Genomic DNA, 26,013 nt, shown 5'->3' on the forward strand with positions numbered 1-26,013 from the left:
AGGGCACGTCTGGCTGGTTGGCACGGGCCAGGTTAGGCTGGACGGGCAGAAATCCTGGGGGTCCCAGTGGGAGAGGTGTGGGGGTGAGTGGGAGAGGACAGCCTGTAGGGTGATGGGGTACGTGAGACCCCGACTCCCCACTAAATGGACAAGGGTGGGGTTTAGGGTGTGCAGAGTGCCTCGGAGCAGAGCTGGGCAGTGGGACAACAGGTATGGCCTCAGAGGGGGGACACCGAGGTGGCTCTGCCCACCCTGACCAGTCCCTGCTGTGACGCTGCACCACCAGTGACCCCAAGGAGCCGTGCCCTCGGTGATGCTGGGCAGGGGCTGGGGGGGCTCTCGCCCGTTGTGGGAACACGTGTGTGGCCCCCGGCACTCAGCACAGCTCCCGGCACGGCGTCCCCAGCCTCTGTCGTTCCTCTGCTCGCTCCATCGCCAGGGTGAAAACTGCCCAAAGCCATCATTGCTGCGCTGAGCCCTTCCTGGAAGCATCGGCAGCAAACGTCTCGCCGGAGTTTCTGGCTCCTGCCGGGGTCCTGGCCGCGCTCAGCTCCACAGGAGGACGGAGAGCCGGGTGAAGAATTCATCCTGAATAATTCATCTCGCTAATTTATTAGCTGGATGGACGTCACTGCATTCCTTCCTTGGACTGCCCATCAGCAGATCCCAACCTTCCTAAACCGGAGAGCATTCCTTCCCCTGCCGTTTCCGCTGGTGAGCTCTGGCTCGCTCTGTTTATTTGCAAATAGCCCGTCTGCGTGTGTTATTTGGATCGCTCTGATCGCGCCTGCCTTTGATTTGGACACGTAGCTCGCTCCGGGGGTTGCTGACCCTCAACGGGGTGAGATGCAGCTCTGAGAACCAGGGCTCTGCCACAAGCAGCTGCAGGGTTTTTTTAATTCAGAATTTGTTTTCTGCAGCCGATCCCCGATGTTTCTCACCGCTGCCGTTCCCGCAGCCGAGGAGATCCCGTGGGAAGCGAGGGGAGAGTGGGCAGTGGGGTTGGAGTGAACCGGGTGGTGCATGCCGGGCTGGCTGTTTGGCTCTCCTCGGCTGGTTTTGGTAGCGGTTGCTGCTCTCCCATTCCCACGGGATGGGGCAGGCAACGCCGGCATGGCCGGAGCCGCTCTTCTCTGGAGCGAGTACTCTTGCAAACCCACCGCTCAGTCCAACTCTGCCCTGTTGGAATGCAAACTGCCCCAGGCTCGATGCCTTTTCCAGGGCTTGGGTTCAGGTCCATCCTTTCCAGTGCCTGGAGGATCGATTTGCTCGTGAGCCTTCCCGCAACAGGACCAAGGCCACCTGGGGCCCCGTTCCGCTCAGTCCCGCTCGGGTAAAAAGTCTGGGCAGCGCAGGGGTTCTGGACCCGTCCCCTAAGGTATTTTGGGCTGCATTGCAGGGCAGAGTCCCTGTTGCAGGTCTGGGTTTGGCAGGGGCTGCAGACTGACCAGGGGTCCAGCAGAAGCAATAACCCAAGAGGCTGCTGCATCCCAACCCTCACGCTAGGGCCCATCCTTAAAAATACATGCTGAAAGCACAGGTTTTGGTAGAGAAGAGCAGCATCCTCTGTCTGGCGGGAAGCACAAGCTGTCCTGTCCCCTCCAAAGGCATCCCTGGGCCAGGGAGTGTGGAAGGGAAAGCTGCCAGAGGAGGGAAAAACCCCATGGAAGCTGGGAGCAAAGCAGCTGAGCTGCTGGCCGAGCCTTGGCATGGGGCACTCTCACTTTGCATGCAGCCTTGTCCCAGGACTGGCTAATTAACTATCAAGATTTGGCGGCCTCCTTCTTCCAGTTTGTTCCCACTTATCCTTTGTAGCCAATTAATCAGGCAGAGGCGTTTGGAACTGATGGGTCTAAGGGCTATGGGGGTCTGTTCTGGTGGAGGAAGAGGATGGGATGGAGGGGATAGTTGTTCAACAGCACCTTTGCTCAGCCCAATCTTCCCACTTGCAAGGAAGGGTCTGGAGGGAGTGGAGTTTGTTCCCTCTGCCAGGATGGCTTTGGGAGATGCCTCTCTCCTGGCTTGGTGGTGGGAGCCTGTCTCCCTCAAGCCTTTCCCAGGCAGCTCTTGGCCTTGGCCGTCACCTCTGTGCGAGGAAGGGGTGCGGGGCAGAGCCCTTTGTCTCTGCCCAGGTTTTAGGGCAGGTGGTTTCCCCAGCTGGCCGGGCAGCGGGTCCTGGTGCTGCCGCGCTGGGTTCTGGTGGGTGAGTGGCAGCGGCTCTAATTGTGCCTGAATTCCTCTGAACCACAAGTGAAATCTGCAGAAATACAGAAAGTAAACAGCTCGGGGCTGAAATTCCTGGCTCTTTGGGGAACCTTCCACTAGGAAAAGTTTCCGAGCTGTTAACGAAAAGTCCGCTTCTCCCGTGCGGGGACCCCCTGGACTGGAAGGGATGCGGCCACAGCACTGTGGGGACCATGCCGGGAGCCCCACGGAGCTGGCTTCACGCCTTGAAGCAACTGGAATAAAAGCTCCTCTTGGTTTTTTTGTTGGTTTGGTTTTTTTGTTTTTTTTTTTTAATTCCTCTGCCACTCACATCCTCTGAGCGAGGAGGTTTTAATCTCTTTCTTGCAGATTGTCAGAACAATTGCCCAGGACACTGGAATGACCTTTGCTGCATAGATAGAGGATAGGAAAATGGCAGTGGGAGCCAGCACCCCGCTGCAGCCTGCCCGCTCTGCCCGTGCCCCGGGGGGCTCCGCTCGCCTCCAGCTGCGGGTGCTGGAGGGGGACAGAGGCCGTGGCAAAGGGCTGAGCAGTCCCTGTCCATCCCTCCCTGCGTGCTGGCAGGGGCTGCCACGCGTGTGCTGTAGGTGCTGGGGAAGATGCTGTCCCCTTGGCGTGTCCCCTGGTGCAGGTGTGACCATCCCCAGGCGCGAGCATCTCTCGTGCTTTTTGCCGTCGCCCCTTCTCATTGGGATGGTTTCCCCTCGTGCCATGCTGACCCCAAGGAGCTCTGCTTGGGGTGGTGATGGTGACATGGAGCCCCACAAATGTCTGGAGCTCTGCTGCATGTCAGCTCTGTCCCCGGCGAGCTGGGGGGCTGGCTGGGTGCCGGCAGCTCGGGACCCAAAATGGGGGTAAATTTGGGTAAGGAAGACCAAGATGTGCACATAAGCGCACTGGGGTGTTTTTGGGATGCTCTCCACGGGAGAAGCTCGTCTTTCCCGGGAAACATCCCCCCACTGGACCCACTCTTCCACCCACACGTGGCCGATTCCCAGCGACCCTTTCCCCTCCAGCTAGGGACGGTCCCAGCGCCTCCCGACCCCGCAGCCCCACGGGGCAGCTCCGGTTCCCTCGGCCTCTCTCCGCAGGTCAGGCCCTTCTCTGGCTCCCCTCCAAGGCTTCGGATCAGCTCTCGGAAAAGTAAAGACATAAAGTTTGCCCCAGCTGGAGCACGAACCCACAGTGGCTGGCTTGGGAGGCGAGTGCCAGACCCGATGGATATTTATAATGCAACAGCGAGGTTAAAAATAACAGAAATTTAAGCTCAGAAAGTTGTTTTGGAGAATAAGAAACTTTTCCTTCGGTGTTTGGATGCCAGGGCTAGTGCTGGCCATCTGCCCTTGATGTCCCTGTGCCGTGTCCCTTGGGGCTTCGCGGGTCCCTTTCTCCCGATGTATTGGGTCCTGTTTTGTGGCTGCAGGGATCGTCCCTTTTCCCGGAGGGAGCGGGGGCACCGTGGGAAGCCCCGAAAACTGTGCGGTGCCAAGCAGGTACTGTAGGGGTGAGTGGAGGGAGTCAGAGCGGGGGGGCTCCGCTCTGGGGTCCCGGTGGCTGCGGGAAGGGGGAAGCGTGCAGTCACGGCTCCCGTGCATCCCACCCGATTGCTTTTAATGTCGCTGTAGCTGTTTGTCAAGGGTCAGAGGGGTTCCCACCCCCCGCTCCCGGTGCCTCCGCTGCCAGCGGGCACATCTGGAGCCGACGGTCGTGCCGCTCCTGGCACACGGAGCCCCTACAAAGCTTCCCGGGGCGGGGGGGGGCGCTTCTGTGGCGTGCCCGGCTCCCCGCGCTCCCTGGGACGGGCGGGTTGTAGGGTGGGAGGAGGGTGCTCCCAGTACCCAGCTCTCGGGACCTGGGCTGGGCTCTGCCGAGCGTGTTCCTGGCACAGCAGCTTTGTGCAGGGAGAGCCAAAGGGGCTGGTTTGCCAGCAGAAGTCCGAAGCTGTTTGGTGATACAGCATCCCCTGCGACCTCCTCTTCCAGCCCGCCACGGCTGAGACACCAAACCTTCACAAACGCCCCCGCAGGCACGTTTCTCGGTGTCGATGTCTTATTTTGGTTCGGCTCAAACCTTTTCCCTGTTGACACAGCGGCGGCTTTGCTTGAGCTAGCTGGGCCTGAGCAGGGGTGACCTTTCCTGTGTTTGCTGTCTGGGCTCAGGATCCATCCGTGCTTCGGGCTGCAGCTCTGCAGCCTCCAACGAAGCCGGTGGGTGAGGGCGAGCACCCGGCAGAATTATTTCCCTGCTCAGGGCTGGCACCCGGTGGGTCCGGTGCCACCTCTCCCTTCTCATGTCCGTCCTCCTGGAACCGCCGGTTCCTCCGCTGTGCTGCTACGTTTTGGGGAGCGGAGCCGGTGGCTGCCTGGACGCTTTGGCAGCGTTTCTAGCCGAGCGAAACGAGGGAGGGATGGAAATTGGAGACGAGCTGGAGGCTCCATCTGTGACAGCGGTTCCTGCGGGACTCATGTGGACTCGCCTGTCTGGTTCTGGGTAGCAAAAGCGATGTGTTAAACCCTTTGGGGGCTGTCCCAGAGCATCCCTGGCCCCTCTCTTCCCACTAAGCCTGAGCAGCACGTGAACCCAAACTTTGCCATTTATTATCTGCGATGAAGTGAACTCGCTAATGTTACTTTTTGGCAAAGTCTTACTGAGAAGTCCTCGAGGGTGGAATGAAACGGGGTCACAGAAGGGTTTAATTCGGTACGTTGTCCTTCAAGGGAAGGAAAAGTCAGACAAGAAGTTTTAAACATTTTATAAAAATATCCACATGTGCTCAGTGCAAAACTCACCGTCTTTACCTAATTTAGAAAATGACTTTATATGGAGAAAGATTTAACACTGCTCCATGGAGGGGAAGAATAATGAATACGTCTGTACCAAATCGCGCTGTCATCCGAAGATCTCCAAGTGCTTTCAAAAGGGTTGGAGAGAAATAATTGTTCTTCCCTTCCCTGGTTTTAGAAACTGAGGCATGGGATGAGAAAGCCAGAAAAGTGCAACTTTCCCGGCTAATTTTAGCCATTTGAAGTCCAGATCTAAGCACCTAAATAAATGACCTGATTTTAATAGACTGCTGGTCAAGTCTCCGGGGTAAAACCTGGAACAAGTCTGGCTCTGTAGGTCTGCAAAGGTGGCCTGGGTCTGGAGAGGGAGCCTGCTTCCCTTAATTTGGCACTGCCACCGCAAGCCTTGCTGAGACCTAGGAGCAGATGATGAAGCTAACGAGAGGGAGTTTATCTGAATTTCTTTGGTGATAAGAGAAAAATAAAGAGTTTCTGTTTGGGGCAGGTGCATTTTAGCCAGGTGAGTTCAGTGCCCTCGATAGTGCCGGGGGACAAGGCCCGGATCCCTCTGGGTGTGAAAGCAAAAGCAGATCCAGGCTTTTCAGCCCCATTATCACCCACCAACCTCTGAAATTTATTTAGCAATAAACCGCGGGGGTGGCAAAGGGAAAGAGGGAACAGAGGTAAGCGAAGCACCGGCGTTAACCCGAGCAGCCGAGCAGCGTACAGCTCCTCGGATGGGGAATCGGTGCTGGGATGCTTTCGGCAGCGCATGGACCATCTTCCTCTGCAGCGGGTGGCGAGGCTGAAGCTGCTGCTCTCCGCTCCCCGTCCTGCTGCTGTCCCACTCTGCTCCTGCTGCCCAAATATAAAGCAAAATCCCTTGAAAGGAAAACGCTATCTCCCTTGCTCAGCTGAGCAGTCTGCCAGGTCTCCGAGGTCAATCTCACCAGGAATAAGTGGTGAAATGCTTGCAGAAGTCGAGCTTTGAATTAGGTGGGCTTAGCTGGGATCCTAAAGCTGAACGAGTTGGACCTGGGGACAGACAGGGGCCAGTATGTCATGCCGGGAGGTGGGACTCATTTCCAAAATGCCTGCCCAGGCTGGGAAGCTGCTTCCCCGAGCCCCGCGGTTTGCAGCACAGGGGCAGCGGGGACCCACGGGGAGATGCCGTGGCAGCCCGGCCCCGGGTTGGTGCCGGCAGCACCGTGGCAGGATGGCAATGCGAGGAGGGGGCAAAATACCTGTCTTGGTTTTGCCTCCTTGAACAGACTGGAGCTCATTTGTGCTCCTCTCTCTGGGCAAGAACAAATTATAATTTTAATTATGTGGATATGACACCAACCCCTTCTTTGCGATCGGGGTCTGCCTGCAAAATGAGATGAGCGAGAATTGCAATAAATGTTTCCTGGGACCGAGGCCTGGTCCCAGCCCCGGCACCTGCATCTTCTTTGCGTGCCAGAGCTTGCATTATTTTGGTTTTGTGCCTGGCTTGTCCTCCTACAAAATCACCTCCCTCTGAAGAGGAATAGTCGAGCTGAGCGCGTCCAGGGCTGGAAGATGTCCCCAAGACTCCTCCATCCCAAATCTGCATCGCTTTGGGATGGAACTCGTGGGATGACGGGGCAGGCTCCTCTGGTCACCACCGGTGCCGGCAGCACTCCGTGCCCTGCCTGATCGCACCCGGCGTCGGCAGAGTCCCGGGGAGCCGCGGCGCAGGCAGCTCGCTGGGTCGATATTTGCCCGCAGTGGGAGCGGGGTCTTGGGCACCCGGCAGCGCTGGTGGGTAACGACACCCCAGGCTTTTGTATTTTGCTTTCGGCTTGCTGTCTGGTGGCCCCATGCTCGGTTTTGTTGCTCCCTCCCTGATTTGGTCAGTCCGCGGCACGATCCTTTGTGCCGCAGGACCGTGGGCATTGCCGGGAAGCAGGAGCCGTCCTGGCGGAGATGAGCAACCGGGCTGCCTGGCTTTCTTGGTGCTTGGCGGAGAGTGGTTCCCCTCGCTTTTGTGGGAAACCCACCTGCTTTTTCTCTCTTGTCATTTAGAGATGTCACCTCCCTGGGGTGTCCGAAATGCACCTCGTGGCCCCTTGGCACTCAGGGTTGCAGGAATCGTGGCTGCAAGCACAGATGGGATGGCAAAGGCCAGATCAGGGGAAAATGAATTAGGACGCGCAGAAGTCCCCTTGATCGGGACAGTAACCTCTAATCCGGCTCCGTCCTCCTTATTTACAGTTGCCGAGAGGGAAGGCAGGAGAAAAGCAGCCTGGCAAGATGCACAAAGCCGATCTCCTTCCCCCCAGCTGCTTTGCTCTCGCTAATGTATTTGCTGGCAGCGCTCGCCGTCCCCGGAGCATTTGAGCACGGTCGGAGCAAGTGTTCGCAGCCAAAGGCAGGAGTGTCGGAGCAGGCACTGGGCTGGGAACGGCTGGGGGAGGTGATGGGAGCCCCCAGCCGCTCAGCACGGGGTGTATGCGGGGAAATGAAGCGCTGAGCTCTTCCCTGTCCCCTCCTCGGCTGGCAGGAATCTTGCAACCCCTGCCTGCAGCGATGCCCCAGGCTCCGTGCGGTGGGCAGCACCCACAGGGTGTTTCTGCGCGTAGCGGTGGGCTGAGGGAAGAGGCTCAGTGCTGGCAAGGTTTCCCTGGGCCATCCTGCTTGAAAATATTCACTGAGAGGTCCCAGGGCTGTTTTGCTTTAGCTCAGCACTCCGTAAGAAGAGTGGGGACATCTGAGAGCGCTGCCCTGTACGGGGACACGAGGAAGGACAGAGCCCCGAGGCACTCGATTTGGTTTCACCTTGCAGTGTTGCAAAGGAGAGCAAAATCACCCCAAAATCTCCTACACCGTAAACCGAGGCGTTTGACATTCCCGCTTGCAAGCAAGCGTGTCCCTCTCGAGCATCAAGCGCTCCCGTAGTGTTCTGGACCCGTGCTGCGCTGGGGCAGCGGCACTCCAGCCGGCTGCTGCAGAATATTCTGGCATTTTTAACAAGGGTTGGTGCGGTCACTGCACTTGTTCCAGGCAAAAGCAATGAGAATTTTATGAGGTGTAAATGGATTTTGAGTGCCTGAAAGCATCCACGTCCCGCTCCGCTCCGTGCATGCACGCGCTTCAGCACCTCCTCTCCTCGGCCGAAATACCTTGTCTCCTTACAGGCTCCGAGAAAAGATAAATATGAGCACCGTGAGATGCTCTAATCCGAGTTTCTGTCCGTGTTGCTGCTGTTGTGGTTAAAACCCGCTTCTTTTAGCTGCAAGATTCATTAGGGTCCAGTCTCCGGGGTTTGGAGGGAAACCGGAGTAGCTGTTAATGAGGGAGCAGTAATATCTAGAGCTCGTCTCAAAGCAATAATGGAATTAGGAAGAAGACAAACACACATCAGTCCCGTGCCTGATGGCTTTATTTTCAGCTTCTTTCTTGCTTTTCACTTTATTAGTTAGAATTAGAACATCCATTTTGCATTAGAGGGCAGATGATGAAATCACACAGGATCGGAGAGAGTTACCAGCAATGGGCTGAGATGGGGAAGTTTGAGCTTTCTCGGCCATTTCGGAGAGCTTTCGCCGCAGATAACAGAAGTGAAAAGTGCAGGGGGAGCAGGAGGGGACGGTGAGGCTGTGATGGAGAGGGAGACAGGACAGCGAAGGGCAAGAGCTGGAGCCTGCAGCCTCTTTAGCAAGGCTTGTAATATGTTATTAATGGAAAAGAAACTGCAATTTTTATTTTGTGGAAATTCTTTTGTTCCACATTAATTTTTAAAGCGCGCTTTGCTCCCATTACAGCCTCCTGCCGGAGTGCGGTGCTGGCTGGGAGGAGCTGCCCTTTGAAAGGCCTTGGGGGGGGGGGGATGTGTGTGTGTTTGTGTCTGGGCTGGGAGCAGAACAAGGGTGCAGGGTGCTGCTGCCCTGGGGCCAGCACCCCAACCCCACTGCGCTGGTGGCACCCGCCGAGCATCACCCAGGCCCTGGGGTAGGGGATGTGGAAGGTGCCAGGGCTGGGCTCTGGTGGGCTGCGTGCCTTCGTTAGGTGCTAAGGCTTGATGAGGGCTTGTCTCCACATGGAGCTCTTTCTTTAATTAACTCCATGTGTGGAGACACGCGGGTCCTGGAACAGGAACAAGGCGCCCTTATTCCCCCATAAGCTTGTCCGCACATGGAGTAAATCAATAGCAGCTCATCAGGAGCAGCGCGCTGGCTGGAGATGCCGCCTAAGGATGAGTCACATCCAGAGAGGGGGGCAAAAAAAAAAAAATTTTTTAAAAAAAATCTGAGATTTGAGTCCAGACCTAGATCTTAGGAATGACCATGGTGTTTCTGGTGTGCCAGACCAAAGGGCTGGCTGTGTACCGTGTCTTCTCTCCTGCCCGGTAAGCCTTGCGGGTGGTTGGAGCTGAATTTTGCACCTTGAACCCATAATTATATGCTGGGATGGGGGAGGTGGCTGAATATCAGGACTTTCTGTGACTTTTAAACTGGTCGTGGGTTGGTGTGTCCCCACTGAGAGCTCTGCAGCAAGCGGTGCTGGTCACGGGTTCCCAGCGAGGAGGCGATTGAATGGACTGGGACTGAACAACTCCCAGGGTATTTCGGGCTGCCAAAAGTTGTCCTTGTTGCTTTTCCTAAGCCAAAGCGAGCGAGGCTCGGGTAACGTGCAGGAGATTGGGAACCTGGGGGTTTTGGTGCATTTTTCATGAGGCTTTTGGGGAGATCAAAAGAGTTAGAAATCATTTGGTTTAAGGCTCCCGAAGTGGCCAAATGCCCTGGCTGGGGCTTTTCCAGAGCAGCCTGGAGCTGTGTCAGGACACACCAGTGTGCGGGGCCGGATCCAGCTGCGGGATTTAGTTTAATAAAGGTTTTGGAGAGGAAAGGACGGGTCGCTGCTTACCAGGGCCTCAGTGCCAGAGTGTTTCCCACCTCCGTCCCAGCCCAATGGTTGCTGATGGCGAGAGTCAGGTCGTCCGCACCGAAAGTGCCCGGTCCCTCGGCAGGGCTCGCTGTGGGACACAGACCCCCAAAGTGACAATTTCCACCCAAATGGGCTCAAACCGACCTCGTTCCCAACCATGTCACCAAAGATGAGATTTGGAAGGGACGGGCAATATGGAGCCTCTGCGCCTGCCGGGATCTCTCTACCTGGTTTCTCTCCGACACCGAGCAGCTCTCAGGGCAGCAGGGACCCAGCGCCCTCCGGGGCCTATTCTGCCAGAATGAATGAATGGAATAAATCCATTTTAAATGGCAGGTTGTGACACCGGTGACAGGCACTAGAAGACTGTGACAGCTCGGTCCCCGCTCTCCCTTCGTTGCGGTTTGGCTCCGGTGGCATCACGCCGTCAGTGCTGCTGGCACAGGAGGAGCTGTGTGCCTCAGAGTCAGGCCCTTGCTGCTGCGCCGGAGTCTCTCCGAGGCATCACGGATGATGTGCCATCCGCTCTCTGAGCTTCCTGGCTTTTGTCAGCTGCTGTTGAAGCCTGACGCTAATTAAATGGGGTGTTTTGTGTTTAATAGTCTCCCACTTGAATCATGCTGGGTAGAGGGCACTGGCTGGATCCCCGCCGGCAGCACCGTGGGGTGTCGGTGCTGGGTTGGTTCCCCCTGTGGGTGTTCTGCACCCCTCAGCTCCGTGGGTGCTCTCCTGCACACTTGCATACTGCTGCACCCTGCACCCCAGTGAGCTTGTCTGCCGATCCTTGGGAAGGAAAGCCCCCGCGCTGGATTAGCTGCGCTTTGGGAAGCCCCGAAGGATCTGCAAATGCTGGAGCTGGGTGAGCATCCCCGGCCAATGGCCACCCCGTGCAGTGATGCCCTGTCCCATCCCGTCCCCTTCCCTGCCACCGCCAGGCAGCCAGCCCCGTGCACTACCCCCTGGTCTGCTCTCCCTTCTCGTCTCTGTCTCCTTAGACATCATCACGCTGTCACTGAAGCCAAAAGCACCAAAACGGTGCGATGCACCAAACCCCCGGGAAGCTTCTCCGGCCGAGCGGCTGGCAGTGGGGGTACAGGTCCCCTGGCATCTCCTGCAGTGGCACTGCCATCCTTGCCATCACCTCTTGTACTTGTCTGGGGAGGGAAAACCAGGGGGGCTGTGCCATCCCTGCAGGCAGATTCCATAGAACGCACCTTAACCTTTACAAAAAAGCCTTTTCTTTTGTGGTTTTACCTAGGACTTGAAATATTTCATCTAACTTCCATCACACAAACCCTGCTGTGGAGCCCCTGCCTGCTTCTTGGGGTTGTACATCTTCCCTCCATATCTACCTTTGATTTTTCGGGCAGTAGCAGCAGGCAGTGGGATGTAGCATGCATAAGACATCGCGTCTGAGCTCAGTCCAGGGTTTGGGCTGGAGTGTGTGGGATGGGTCCTGCTTTTAAGCTGGTCTTGCCCCGCTTTGGGCTGGGCTGCAGCTGTGCAGATGCACGAGGCCGGGAGCTGTTTTGGGGTGGCATCTCCTACTGTGTCCATGCAAGTGCCACGGCAGAACTCGGCTCCGCCGCAGGGCGTGCTGAGCATCATCCCGACCCTATCTTCCTGCCTCTTCCTCCTTCCTCCTCCTCTGCCAGCAAAAAGCTAATTCATGAGTTTCCTGGCCATGGATTTGCATGCAGGGAGCAATTAGACCAAGCACATGGGCAGATGCCAGGCAGCAAGCCTTGCCCGAGCCCCCCCAGCCTGCTCCAGCTCCCTCTCCCCGCGATGGCTCAGCCCTGGGGAGAGCAGCTTGCTGCACCCAGTCGTTCCGCATAAACCCTGCGCTCGTGATGGCTTTTAGTCACATTTAGTCTCTGCGGTATTTTGACGTGGCGTCAAGTTGTTTCAGTTCACGCGGACGACCGTTTCTTGTAGACACCTCAAGAACCGAGTCAGGCGCACCAGCACGGGTACGGCTCGTGGCTCGAGCATCTCCCAGAGATGCTCACCTTGAGCATCACCCGCTGCAGTCATGAACCGGCGCCTCCATCCCTGTGTGCCACAGGCAGGAACAGCCTCTTCCGTACAGGGGAAAAAGCAGTGGGTTTGGGCTGGTGTGGCCTTGACCTTCATTTCCCCACCTGCAAAATGACCTTCTTAACACTCGTCCCCATCGTGAAAGCTCTGCGTTGCTTACACTGAAAACCACTGTTTTTCTTTTTTTTTTTTTTTATTGTAGACTTTAAAATCTGAAGCGTGTAAGATGGTTCCTGTCTAATTAAGAACTTAACCTGCAACAAAATATTGTATTTTACGTTGGTGTTTCTTTAGAAAGGAAATGTTGGCTCCGTTTCTAAGTGACACGCTGAAGCAGGCCAGTTGGAAAATCATCATCATATTCAGACTTTATAAACATAATTTTTTAATATTTTTTTTTTTTTCTCCTCAGCGTGAAGCCAGGTTAGAAAACAAACAAAAATTTGCGGGTAGTTTGAGTTGCCCCAAAGCTGTATTTTTTCAGCAAAGCTGTGCACGGAAAGTTATACCCAGCGTTGGCTAATGCAAACCGTTAAGTGGAAAGGGCTCAGTTCTCTGGTGCTGGGGCACAGCTCCTGCTGGCACCTGGAGGAGGGTTTGCCCCAAAGGAAGCTATCACCTTGGTTATCCTTTCTGTCACAGCAACTCAGGCGTTGCCCTGAGAAGCTCCTGGGACCCCCCTGGCCGGTGTCCCCAGGTCAGGGCAGGACACTGGTGCCAGCGGAGGAGAAGCGAGAAGGTGTGGGGACAGGGGGTTAAGCCATCCGCATCCTTCGGAAGCAGCAATACTGGTCCCTCCAACCCTTCTGCCCTGTCTCGGTCCGTAGAGTTAAAATTATGCTGGGTTTGTCCTTGGATTTGTCCTCTGAGGTTTTTGCGAGGCTTGGCCAGGTTTTCCCAGGGGCTTTGAGTTCGTACCTTCTGCAATTAAAATACTGGGGTGGGAATGAGAAGGACCCAGCTGCGGCAGATGTGGCTGGGAGCTGGGTGCTGTCGGCTCATCCCGGAGCCGGTGTAGCCAGGAATCACCCTGCTTCTGCCCCATCTCTCCCCTTTTCCTCTGCTGCGCCCCAGGCTACCCATTTGTAGAGTGCAAATGGGCAAAACCCGGAGTTTGAGCTTCTCTAAAGGCTTTGGAAGGTGTTTGTCTCGGTGTGGTGGACACATGTCGCTGCTTGGTGGAAGAGGGGGGATGGAAGAGTGTTTGGAAATGCCCCCACGCCTGCTCACCTTTCTGGAGATCTTGGTAATGACTTTGTGTTTCTGGCAGCCGCGGAGTCTGCTGGGTGAAGGCTGTGCCGTGCCGCAGGGTGGGATGCTCTGCCGCCGTGGGAGGGTTCGCTCCGGCGCATTCCCTCCTGCCCCGTGCCCTGATTTCCCCGGCTCTCAAATCCCGCCTGCAAGCATCCCTCTCCCGGGTGTCTGCAGATGGACCGGAATGGGCTGTGGGAGGGGTGTGGGGGTAGAAGCCAGCCCTGCATCTCAGATGGAGATGGAGCCGATTTGTTTAGCTTTCTCGCATCCCAGCTCCTCGCTAACAGCTCTTCCCTCTGAGGTTTCCCCTGGACCTCAGTCAGCAGAGGGAATTCCCTCTCCTCTGCCCGAGCTCCAGCTGCAGCCAGCATCGCTGCGGCGAACGCGAGGACGGGCTGTAATTGCCGCCTCTCCCCGGGTTCGCTGGGTTTTGTGGTCCTCGCTTGGTCACCGTGTCTCGGTGCCACCCTGCCGCCCGCTTGTTCAGGCAATTAGGGAAGCGCTGAATTAATCAGCGGCTGCTGTTGACCCTGCAGAGCTGTCCCATCTCCTGCGTTCCCCACCGCAGCTGCTGACATCCCCTGCCCTGGATGAATCTTTCATGCACTCGCCTCGTGTATATTTAATAGGCTGGGACTGGGTTCGAGCTCGTGCTGGCAGGGCTCGGGGGGCAGAAAGGGGCTGCATCCCCCCAGCGGGATGAAGCTGGCAGGGGAGAGAGTGGTCCTCGGGGGAGAGGGATGCGGAGAGACGCAGAGAGCCCGTATCACCTGCGTCAGGCAGGATGCCGATGCTCGCAGGGAATATTTTGGCTCCGCCGGGAAGGGTGCAGGGTTTTGCTGGCCAAGGTGGGGGTAACCCAGCGGTAGCAGGAGCAAAGAGCCCGTGGAGGCTTCTCGGAGTGTGTTGGGGATTGTAAGGGAAGCGGAGGAGCTGCCAGGACAATTAGCACAGGCTTGTTCTCGCCAGCACGTCCTTGGGATGGAGCAGGGCTATAATCAGCCTGTCGCTTCCCTGGCTTTATTAATACATTGATTTTTGGGGGGGTTTTGGCTCTGCGTGGCGCGGTGGCTGCCAGCGAAGCCTCTGTGGGGAGAGGGGGGGGTTCGAGGTGGCATGACTCTGGGCATGGCAGTGTTTCATTTTGGAAGCTGTTCGGGCTTCTTCCTCGGGAACGATGGAGGAGGAGGAGGAGGAGAGACATCCCCTCCATCTGTGCACTGCCCTAGGAAGGGCCTTAAATCACAGGCTTGCGAAAAAGAGGAAATGTGCCCGTTTTGCAGGCTTTGAAGCCTGCAGGAGCCTCCTGGAGATGCTCCCCTTCGCTTTTCAGGGAGGTCTGGCTCGGAGGGAATCTCCTTCCCTGGCCGTGGAGGCAAACACTGTCTGCCGGTGCCAGGGTGGGCTCGCTGCTCCGTGGCCTCCGTCCCGGCTGGCTTCTGGGGCTGGGGCAGCAGCGAGGACCCAGCTGCCCTCCTGCAGCTGCCAGGTGAGCGCAGAGAGGAGGTTTGCTGTGCCCAGGGTCGGTACTCTGGTCCCCCATCCATCCTCTGCTCCAGCAGCGAAAGGCAAGAGATGCTTTCCAAGGAAATAAATTAATATATAAATATAAAAATAGAAATAAATAGAAATTAAAAATGTGTATATATATATGTTTAGGGCAAGTTTTATCCTGATCCACCTTCCCATGCATCTGGGATCTCCTCCTTTGTGCCCTGCCCTCTTGTTCTTTCACGCTTCGGTGTGAACCTGCCTGACCAGTGCAGCATCCCTGGCACGGCAGCACCGATGCCACATGTGTGGCCATGCAGAGCCATCTCTTCAATTCCTTCATTTCACCAACTGTTACATAAATCCGCTTTTATACTGAACTTGTGGACGTCACTGAAGCTCTGTCCATACCCATAACATCACTGTTTCCATGGGAACCAGCGTACTTCCAAGGGGGAAAAAGTAGAAGGAGACTAAAAAAAGGACAAAGAAGGAACAAAATAAGACAAATATGTGACATATCCCAACTATGTGTCGGTGTAGGATGTTACAAAGATTTCACTGCAACTTGTTTAGGAAGCCTTGCATAACAGTTTTTGTCTTGAGTAATGCAGCAAGCCGAATCAGGGGTGGTAGAAACTTAATAGTATCCCAAATATCCCGAGTCTCTCAGTGAGAGAGGCGAGTCTCTGGCAACTTTGCACGAGGTGCATTTCTGCGTGAGCACGAGGGGAAGATGCATCTGCCTGTGTTGCAGCGTTTACCTGGGTTTCTGTGGGTTTTCCACCATCCCGGACCACAGCGGGGGCTGTGGGGATGGCACCGCTGGGTGTTAATGGGCACGTCCCGGTGAGCGGCCAGCACTGCCGCTCTTCTGCTCTGCCGAGCTTTAAGGGCAGGCGCTATTAAGGGACAGTTTACAGTGAGTGAGTTTAAAAATATATTTATTTGGGGATTAAGTGTCTATCCGCTATGCACTTCATAAGGTGTGGTGGGAAAAAATGTCTTAAATACATCATCGAGCACCAGCAACGGCTTTGGCATATTTAGTGTATTTTAACTGGTAACCCCGGGTCCCTCCTGCAGAGGAGGAGTCCATTAGGAAGGATTTTACTGCTCACGACAACATCTTCGTTAATGCCACGAGTGAGCTGCTGGGAGGGAGCCCATCCCCGGGGCTCCGTCGTGGAAGGCGATGGCTGGTGCGGAGGCTGAGCTGGGAGCTGGGAGGGACGGGTCCGGGAGGAGGATGAGGACGGACACCTTTGTGCTGGGGCACGCTCCCACCTCCGCAGCCCCGCTTTGGTGGGGTGAATGGGAGGAGAGCCGTCCCTGAGCCACCCAAATGTCAGCAGAAGGTGCTAAACCAGTAGAGGAGGGAGGTTGGGGGGAGCTGGAGCTTCTGCTGGGCTCGGTTTGGGCGAGCGAGGCTTCACCCGCTTCTCCTCTTCCCTTTGGGTGATGGAGGGCAGCGAGGGTCGGGGTCCCAGCGTTTGGCATCGGTTGGTGAAATAGCTGATGAGCTCCGGCCCCACGGAGCTTCCACCCTAACCCGTCCTGCTTGTGCAGGGGCTGGGGGCCATGCGCTGACCCCGCCCTTTGCATAAGTCCATTTTTGGGCTGGTGTTTTGCTCTCTGCTCTGTGATGCCGAGACAGGCATGAGGAGGAAGGAAGGACTGGGATGAGGAGCTGGAATAAGTTCAGCCTAGAGTGCTCTTGCTTGACATTTTATTATTTTATTTTATTTTACTTTATCTTATCTTATTTTATTTTATTTTATTTTATTTTATTAAAGCACCCATCCTTGCAGCTGCTGGTCCCAAGGCCAGGCTGCCAGCAGCCGAGCCCTCCCAGCTCCCAGCTCAGGAGTTAATTGCAAGCAATATGTAGGGCTTTTCTTAAAAGCTCCAGCTCCTGAAGTTTGGAGATTATGCAAGACACTCAGCTTGCAGGATTTTTTTATCTTCATTTCCCCCCCCCCCCCCCCTCTTTAAGCAATAAGATTTTAAACCCTTTTGGTTGCTGGAAAAAAATCTTAAAGTACAAATCTAAAAGGTTATGGGGAAACAATTCCGAAACAGTAAGGCAAATAAGAACCTCGTCAGGATTTTTTTTTGACAAAACATCTTTTTTTATCAGGCTTCATCCCCTCTAAATACAGCATCATTCTTCGCTTCATCACCTGGGCGGCTGAGCAGGGTTCCTCCGCGCTGCTGAGCAAATCCTACATCCCCCTTGAGAGGCGGCTGTGTTTCCGAGGCAGAGGAGAGCATCTCCTGCCTGCAGCCAACTGTGCGGTTTTTAAATCTTTGGGAGAAAAATAAGATGATTAGGATGATTACTCCCCGAAATCCCCTTTTTCCTCTACTTTTGGGCTTTACAGTCACCGTTGTGCGTTACGGGGCCTTTGGGGACCGTCATGCGGCCGCGGTCCCGCCGGGATGGGAGCAGAGTGCGGCCGTTTCATGGCAGAGGGAAGCAGCTGCCCGTGCATCCCCTTGAACATCTGCAAAAGAAAATCAATTGGAGACGAAATTTCCAAAAACGCGGGCATGAATAATCGCCCTGTTTTGGTTTCCCAGGTTTAATTGTGAAGCTGCATGCGTTAAAACAACCTCCTGGGTCTGACTGCGCCGTGAGGCAAGCGGTTTCGAAGTGCTGCAGAGCAGTGACGAGGCAGGGATGCTCCCCGCCTGGCTTTTTCCCAGCTCAGAGCCTGCAACCGGGGATGTGCCGGGCTCAGTGGGGTCGTGCCGGCTCCCGGCAGCGTGTCCTTGGGCTGCCAGATGCGATGACCGGGAATGGGGCAGGCGCCGGGCACATCGTGGAAATGCTTTCTGAGCAGAGTTTGAATTTTTAAATGCCTTTGCTGCAGCCCCACTGGAGGAGCGCCTCTGGGCTTTGCTTTCCAGGAATGCCCTGGCGATCGGACTCGCCTGGCATGAATCCCTGCGGTCCGCAGGGCAGGAGGCACGCTCTCCATCACACGCGTGCAATGAGTGTGCCCGGGGCTGCTGTGCCTGCAGAGGGTTATCCACCCCGCCAGGAAAAAAAAGCAGTTTTGCTGCCGGTGCGGTGCCACGATGCTGCGGGAAGGGCTGTAAACCTGCCGCATCTTCCCTGCTTCATCCTGCTCTTGCGTTCCGCGGAGGGAGGGGACGTACCATGCCTGGAAAAGCACCTGGGAGGGCAAACCCACGGGGTAGAGACCGTGTCAGGATCACACTGGGGGCAGATCTCCGTTGGTGCTCAGCTGTAAGCCAGGCAAGCAGATTCACCGTGTAAAGATGCTCGGAGAGCACCTCTGGCACGCAGCGTCCAAGGGGATGCAGATGCTTCCTGCAAATGCTAAAAGCAAAAGATGGGTGCTGGTTTCGCTTTTGAAGGAGTATGGTAGGAAAAAAATAATGCTATTAAATGTCCAGGGTTGTGATGGGAATTCTATAACCTTTCAACTGGGCATGATATGAAGACGCTTTTCCTGTTGGCCTGGTGCAGTCGGAGGCGAAGCTGGGAAGGGTTTATTATTTCCACCCGTGAGGCAGATTAATTCTGAGGACTTTTAACTTTCCTTGCAAACGGCCTGAATTAATGTTTTAGGATTTTAGTCCCTGCCTCCTCCCACCCTCCCAAAGGCCAGACCCTGGAAGTCCCATTATGCTTCTGTCAAAGGGGCTATTTCTGGAATTGATGATATGAATGAAGCCTAAAACTCCGCTCTCATTAACATCTGCAGCTTATCCCAGTGTCACTCCTAAGCTGGTGGGACTCGGTGACACTGCAGGGGAAGGCTGTCGTTTCAACCCAATTTTCACATCACATTTGCGCTAAAATTTCCAGGCCTCGCCACCGCTTGCTGCACATTTGTCAACCACCAGCTGCTGTCCCGGCGAGCGCAGGCTTTGCCTGGCACAAGAGAATTGACCGCGGGTGGTGATGGGGGACCCGACTGTGGCCATGGCCATGGCCCGTGGGTCTGAACGACCTCTCCTTGCCCCAGAAAACAGGCAGCAGAGCAGAGCCGAGGTGTCACCTGGCCAGATCCAGGTGGTTCAATGCAATTCTGCGGTTGGGTTTTATTGCAGGATACAAGCTTGCAGCCCCTGGTGCTGTGGGGCTGCCTGTGGGCTCCCCGTTGTGCTGACTGTGCTTTCGGGGGCTCCCACCCCACCTCCCGGTGACGGTAGGGTGGCAGCACCTTGCCGTGGAGCCGGTGCTTTGCTGGAGCACTGGTGCTGCTTAGGGCGAGCTGGAGGAGGGGGTCAGGGAGGGAGCCAGAGAGGAGAGAGAGGGATGCAGGGAAGGAGGAGAGGGGGAATGGCAGAAGCCACCTGGGAATAGCAGAGCACTATAGGAAGAAATAAATATTAATCCCACGGAAGAGCGTGTATCCCTGTAAAGCATCACCAAGCGCTGTCCTCCATACCTGGCTTAGCTGTTGGCGTGGGTGCCCGGCCACCTCGGGGAAGGGACCACCATCTCTGGGGATGGGCAACGCTGTGGCATGGTGGTGCCCGCTCTCCCCATCTCCAAACCAAATTGCACACCGGGAGCAGCGTGTGTGCTCCAGCTCGGCAGAGAGAGCCCGCGCTGCTGCTGGACCGAGCGTCGTGCCCACCGTCCTCCTGGTTGCTGCTGCCCTCGAGGAACAGCTTCCCATTTAATTCACTTGCCGGTGAATTTGATCCAAACTTCTGCAACCAAATCATAGCAAGCGTAATGCATTATCTTTCTCTTTTGATTATATTAAGCTGGGTAGCGCTGGCTAATTGAATCTGGGGGTCTTGCCTCTTAATTATGAAAGGTCAGGCTCTGCCGAGCGCGGGCAGGTAGCACAGGGATCGCTCGTGGTGGGGAAGGGGCTGAGGGCTCTTGCTCTGTACAAAGGCTCCTGTTCGTAACAAGTGACTGACTTCTGGTTATTTTCCTTTTTTTTTTTTTTTTTTTTTGGTGCTCTTTATCTTATGAATTTTAAGAGTCTGGTTACAACAGAAGCGTTACTGGATATTTCTGTGTGGCAGAAACAGATTTTTTTTAATTGAAAAGAATCTGTGAGCATTTTGGCTGGCTGTCTTGACCAAGTTGATGGTAAAAATGTGGATTTTTAAGAATAAGCTGGGGTGAGCAGGTGACCCTGAAAAGCAGGGACTCTCTCTCTGACACCCATGGGATGGAGCGGATGGGGCGATTACCTGCTGTGTGGGTATGAACCCCATCATTAATTTCTTTTAAACATCAGCCCTACGCATCCCGCCTGCTCGGTGTGAGGCAGGTGCAGGACTCCCCAGGGCCAGCTCCACTCCTGGTGAATATTTATCTCGTGCAACGTGGACCGTGGGCTCAGCTCAGCACGGGGATGAGAGGCAGTGGCGGTGCCACGGCTGCCCCTCGCCCTGAGCGTTTGCCTCCTCCTCCTCGCCTCAGCCGCTGGCCGAGGACCAGCACCGTCTCTGGTGCTTCCCAAAGCCCCTTTGCCCCTTCACTGCCCACGCAGCAGCGGCGAGCGGCATTCAATAAAGCACCTTCTGCTTTTGCTAATTGAAGAGTTTCCCTTTGTCAGCCTCTCGGCTCAAAGGAGGGTCGGTACAAAGCCATAGCCATCAGCACTTTGTGTGCCTCTGAAAATCCCATTAGCAGAAGAAAGAGCTTGAAGTTTCATTCAGCTGGAAAAAAAAAAAAAAAAAAGGCAAAAAAATAAAATACACCCCCCCACCCCCCCAACCTTCTGATCTATCAGCTGCACATTAACATACCGCCCTCGGCACCGCCGGGGTCCCTGTCCAGGGAATATTCAATCAGGGTGAAGTGTTATATTGGACTGAAATGTATTTGCTTGAGGGAGCGATATGCTGATAAGTGGGTCTGCGGTTAAAGCTGGGGGAAAAAAACCTGTCATCAGCAAATAAAATCCCCTCCCGCTCCACGGTTGCCCCCCTTCCCCAGGCTGTTTTCCTGCCTGTGGGATGTTTGTTCCTGCAAGGGGAGTCGGGGTGGGAGGGCATGGACCAGCCCTGGGCTGGGGGCACAGACAGACCTGGGGGGGATGCGATGGGGGGGTGGGTGTTCATCGTCTCGCTGGGGAGGGCGGCACGGGGAGGCCGTGCCTGCGCCAGCACCCGTGCCGAGATGGGGAGAGCTGGGGCTCTGGGCAGTGGGGTGTCTGGGTGGGTGGGGGCTGCCCACGGGGGACCCTTTGGCGGGTGCAGCTCTGACGCTGGTCCCCGCATCTTCCTCCCGGCCGCACCTCGCACCCAGCAGGTTGTGGCGTCTCTGCGCTCTCCTGGCTACCCTCCGCTCGCAATTAGTCGGCGGTGCTGGTGCCGGCACGCTAACGAGCGTCGAGGGGCACCCACGGCTTTGCTGTCTGTGGCGTGCCGGAGGAGGACAGGGAGGGTGCCCTCGGTGCCATCCTCTGCTGTTCCTCCCGTTTCAGGCACCGCTCGGCCCTTCGCGCTGGCCATGGGGCTGCGGTGAGGTTGGATCTGCTCGGCTTCTCTAGGTCTTGGAGAGGGAGGAGGTGAGATCAGGGTGGCTCCAAGCAGGTGCACACCATGGTTCTGTGCCCATCTCCGCTCGCTTGGGAGCTTGCGGTCCCCGGTCAGCACCAAGCAACTCCCCACCGTGGCAAAAGCATCACCCAGGTCCCGTGCCCACCTGAGATGGAGCCCGTGGAGGAGAGCCAGGCCCAGTGCAGGGTCTTCTCCACCACCACGAAAGAATTCGCACGAAGCTTTGCCTGTCCGGGGAAGCATCCGTCTGCCTCCGCAGGTTTTGACCCAACCGAGCAGGCTACTCCCGAGCCTCCTCGCTTCCCTGCTGAATATCTTACAGAGCCCTTACAGACACGTGCTCGTCCTGTCACTCATTTGGGACCTTACAGGGGTTTTGAAAATTCTTTCTGTTCTCAAGGGCTTTGTGATTCCTCGCTGACAGAGCCGTGGACGCGGCTGGCTCTGCAGAGGGATGTTTTCCAGCCCCCCTAAGCCGGGGAACGCCTGTGGGTCCCCCCCAGCTGCTGCCCCCTCCTCTAGCTGCCCTCTGCGCCTGCCCCCGCAGGGCTATATTTGGGCTAAATATTCCAGCCTATAACCCCAACCTGACAGTTGGAATGTCTATCCTGATATCTTGTAAACATTTCTTCTGATTAAAAGATCCAGATTGCCGACGACCGAGCTGTGACTCAGCCCCATGTGATTTCCCAGGAATTCGCCCAGGCTGGGTGGCAGGAGCTGCCAAATTCAGCCCCGCGTGCCCGGCGGGGAGGCACCTGCTGATTCATCCTCACCTTCTTCTTCCCCAGCCGGATAACGCTACAGCACGGGCTCCCAAACACCACCCGCTACCGCGTTGCAGCGAAAGCTCTTGTCTGACAAGGGTTGTGCTTATTTTCCTGGAGCCTGGAAGCTGCTGCCTGCACCCAGGCAGGAGCGTGGCCCCGACTGCCTGCGGGTTGTGGCAGCCGATGGGCTGTTTTCCATGCTAGGCTGGAAGATAACCCCGGTGCCGTGTTGGACCGGCTCCTGGGTTTTGCATCCCTGTGCCCCTAGCAGTCAAGAGCTGGCTGGAAATGGCCCCTAGAAGGATGCAAAAAATTTGGTACCATGTTTAAACCATCCCTATGAGGATTTGCTGCAGCAGCACACTTTATTCTGCCCCAAAAGTGAAAGCATCCAAATTCTGTCCCAGCAACTCAGCTCTTTAAAATTGCTCCAAGAGGCAGCAGTCAGGGTAGGGAATGGGCTCTGTGGGTTCTCACCGTCTTAAAGGCTTTTAGGCAGTTGGTTAATGGTTTTGACAGTCTTAATTTGGACTGGGAATGAAAAGTTCAAGTAGAGACTTCAGGAAAACGCCCCTGGGATAAGCCGTGACATGGTTAATAGAAAATTGTAATGTTGTTAAAGTGCTTTTCCATAAAATGCCAGGGGAGGAAATTAACGGTGTGGGGGTTTATTTTTTTCTAAAAGTTGATATCGTTCTTTTAATTTAATTTTTTAATCCATCACATCAGCACTCAGCGCTCTTGCTATGAGACTTTCATTTTATAGCGGTTTTCACATTAGCTGTAGCCCCTGATGTCGGCGAGGGGACAACTCGCCGTCGGTTTGCCGAGCAGGTATCTAAACAGCAGGCAGGCTTTCCCTGCAAACCAGATAAAGTCTAACCTAGAGAAGCTGGCGTGCACCTTGCTGTAAAGACCAGAATAACCTTTCTGATTCAGCGGTGGCTGCTCGCGGATGCTCGTCTGGGCCCGTTGCTTCCTTGACGGGGTGTCGTGCAGGTGGTTCGAGAGGGTGAGCATGCTGGTGATCCTGCTCAACTGCGTGACGCTGGGCATGTTCCACCCCTGCGAGGACATCGCCTGCGACTCGCCGCGCTGCAGGATCCTCCAGGTACGGCCTGCGGCTCGGCCGCTGCTTTGAGCTTAACGGCGGCCCCGGCTTGGTGGGGAGCGAGAAGGACCGAGCTGCGGCAGAGCTGGCTCTCGCCACGGCGGAGGTGGCCTCGTGCCCCGGGATGGCTGGGTCCTGCCTCCGCTGGCTGTCCCGCCAGCACTTAAAAAATGCTGATTTTGGTGCTCGGATGCGAGGGTGCGGTGTCATCGGGCAAAGCCCTCGCCAGGCTCTGCCAGCCCTAATGTAGCCAAGCCTTTCTTGGAGTGCTTGGGAAGGGTTAACCATTGAGTTTATAGTGAAAGCAGAGCCTAAAAAATATTTGTCCCTTTATCCTAGCACTGTGGGTGCTGCTGGCCAGTCTGGGTTGGGGGAAGACACGGGGCGGCTCTCATCACTGCCTCTGCCCAGGGGTTTTAGCTCATGGTGGTGCAAGAGGAGACCTTGTTGGACTCAGGTCTCTAATTCCCTCCCCCGGTGTGAGTGTGCAGCAACGCAGGAGCATCCCTCCCCCCTTCCTTTCTTTTGCAGAGCTTCGATGACTTCATCTTTGCCTTCTTCGCCGTGGAAATGATCGTCAAGATGATTGCGCTGGGGATTTTTGGGAAGAAATGCTACCTGGGAGACACATGGAACCGCCTGGACTTCTTCATCGTCATTGCAGGGTAAGCCCGGCGTGGCTGGTCCCCCTCTCCCCGCAATTCTGTTGTTATTTATGGCACCGCTTGGCAAGCACTGGATTTGGGGGAGCGGCTGGTTTGCAGCGGTGAAGACTGGGGGCTTGCTGGGCATTGGTAGTGTCGGCATTGCCCATCCTGGCTCCTCAGTGGGGATCACCACCCGGACCGCAGTGATCCCTCCGGTGTTCTCCATAGCTCGTGGGATCACTGCTCAGCTCATGGAGAGAGCAAGGCAGGGTGAGAAAAGCTGTTTGTGGTGCATTTTGGCCAGCCCGGGTCCTGGGGCTCCTCGCTGGGTGCTGGGCTCAGCTCTTCTTCCTCCAGCCCTGCTGGTGATTTCGGTTTCCATTGGGCGAGGTGACGATGGAGTAGGCGGTTGGGAGCACGCAGCGGCATGCCAGGGAGGATAATTCACTGAAATGTGCATGATTGCCCTCATGATTATACTTTTTCTTTCTTTTTTTTTTTTTTTTGAGGGAAAGCGACCAAGTTCGCCTTTTTGAGCATTTTCCTTTCAGAGGCACCTGGTTTGAATTAAAGGCTCTTCCAGCACCCGAGAGTCTCCTGGCGGAGGCTGGAAATCCACATGAAAAGTCCCTGGCCCCCAGCCAGCGAGCTGAATTTCTTTGACACACGAGTCGCTCACCGGCCCTTGCCTCCCCTCCCCGCTCCAAGAGCCCAAAGACCTTTGGGAAAACACTGGGTTTTTTCCTCTTTTGATGGAGCTAGAGATCAAATTTACTGGATTTGCCTGGAAAGGAGCAGGGGACCCTCACTGCTGGGCTGTTTACCTGGCATGGGTTTGCTGTGCCCCAAGAAGGGGCAACACCTTGGTGGGCTTTGCTTGTGGTCCATCACTGGCCCCATAGGGTCATGGCACACACCTCTGCCAGGCAGCTGGGAGAACCAAAACTGTGGCCCAGTAAAACCAGTAGGGAGGTGCCAGGTATCCCAGTGCATCCTTGGCCTGGGAAACTCATTGTCATGGGGTGCTGCAGAGCCCAAAAGATGGAGCGAGGCTCAAGACCCAGACTGGAGGCAGAGATGGCCAAGAGCTGTAACTGTCCCTGTAAACCCATTTCTGCAGGAGGCTACAAGCTTGTGCTTTCCAGCTGCACCAGCCTCTGGCTCCTGGGGTTAGGAGAGGGCTCAGTTTCCTCCTGAAGTATCTGAGCAATGTTAGGGGCTGTAGCAGTGGGACGTTGGACAAAGTGGGACCCCAGGTCTAATTGGCTCTGGTAGGCTTGTAAACATCAGCAGCATGGCCAAGGGCTGGAGCCTGCTAAAGCCACCCTGTGTATTCTTTATTTCCTCTTTTTTATTATTTCTTATACTAGAATTAAGTGTGATGAAGAACCAGACCCAAGCAAGGCCAGACGTCCCACCAGGGGAGGCTCGGGGAGGCACGGTGCTGGGTGCTGGGCTGCTTCCAGCTCTGCTGCCCCGGGGTGCTGCTGCGTTCCCCTCCCAGCCCGCTCCTGGCCTTACCTGTTGAGCTTGCAAAGTCTTCGGAGCTAGAGTCATCCCTGATGTGCTTCTACGGAGAGCCCACCGTGATGGGACCTCGGTCTAGAGGGACATCGGCAGAGACTGTCCCAATTCCTATGCCGAAATATAGCTGCACTTTGCTTAAGCAAGCATCAAATCTCCTGCCCACCTACTGCACACCTAGACAGGCGTTTGGATGTGTGAGAGCCGCCTACTTCCCGGGCAGAGCTCGGAGAGTGGCACCGACCTCCTCTCTGACACAGCCGCCTTCCCGATGCGCGGAGGCATTTATTTGTTGCAGAGGTTTTGCAGCCTTGCAGCTTGAGCGTTCCTGTGACTCCTGCCAGGTCGGCTTTGCCTCTCGCTAAATGATGGCTCTTCCCTTCGTGTGAGTTAACTGTTCCCACCTGGGCCCCGTCAAAACCAATTCGGCTGACAAAGGATCGAACTGGGTTTAAATACAAAGCGGAGCCTCTCCTACCCCAGTGTCCGCTTTCTCTGCTCTCTTTTGTGCCCTCGCGCTCTCCTCCAGCCGTTGCCCATCCCAGAGCGCTGCATCCTGCTCCGAGCGTCGCTGCCATTCCAGAGCATCCCTCGTCTCTCCCTGGCAGCACCGAGTGCTGGGGAAAGCCGAAGAGGCTGCAGGAATGGGCCACTGTTGTAGCAGAGGAAAAAATCCAAGCAGAGGAACCCAAGCCCATTACTAGACTCAAGATATAGGAAAAAACACTGTAAGAGTAAGAGAAAAAAGT

The 26,013-nt window shown here is 55.8% G+C and overlaps 1 protein-coding gene across 13 annotated transcripts in view; it reads left to right on the forward strand.

Annotated features, from left to right (window-relative positions):
- The window catches only part of CACNA1G (calcium voltage-gated channel subunit alpha1 G), a 152,413-nt gene that overhangs the window by 24,810 nt on the left and 101,590 nt on the right, over positions 1–26,013 (forward strand). For all 13 annotated transcript variants that reach the window (XM_049812054.1, XM_049812055.1, XM_049812063.1 and 10 more), the window contains exons 2-3: positions 22,982–23,093; positions 23,625–23,758. In XM_049812054.1, coding sequence (XP_049668011.1) covers positions 22,982–23,093; positions 23,625–23,758 — 246 coding nt within the window. The remainder of the gene's footprint in view (positions 1–22,981; positions 23,094–23,624; positions 23,759–26,013) is intronic.

This window comes from Accipiter gentilis, chromosome 10 (assembly GCF_929443795.1).
Source record: "Accipiter gentilis chromosome 10, bAccGen1.1, whole genome shotgun sequence".
In the NCBI taxonomy this organism is placed as follows: domain Eukaryota; kingdom Metazoa; phylum Chordata; class Aves; order Accipitriformes; family Accipitridae; genus Astur; species Astur gentilis.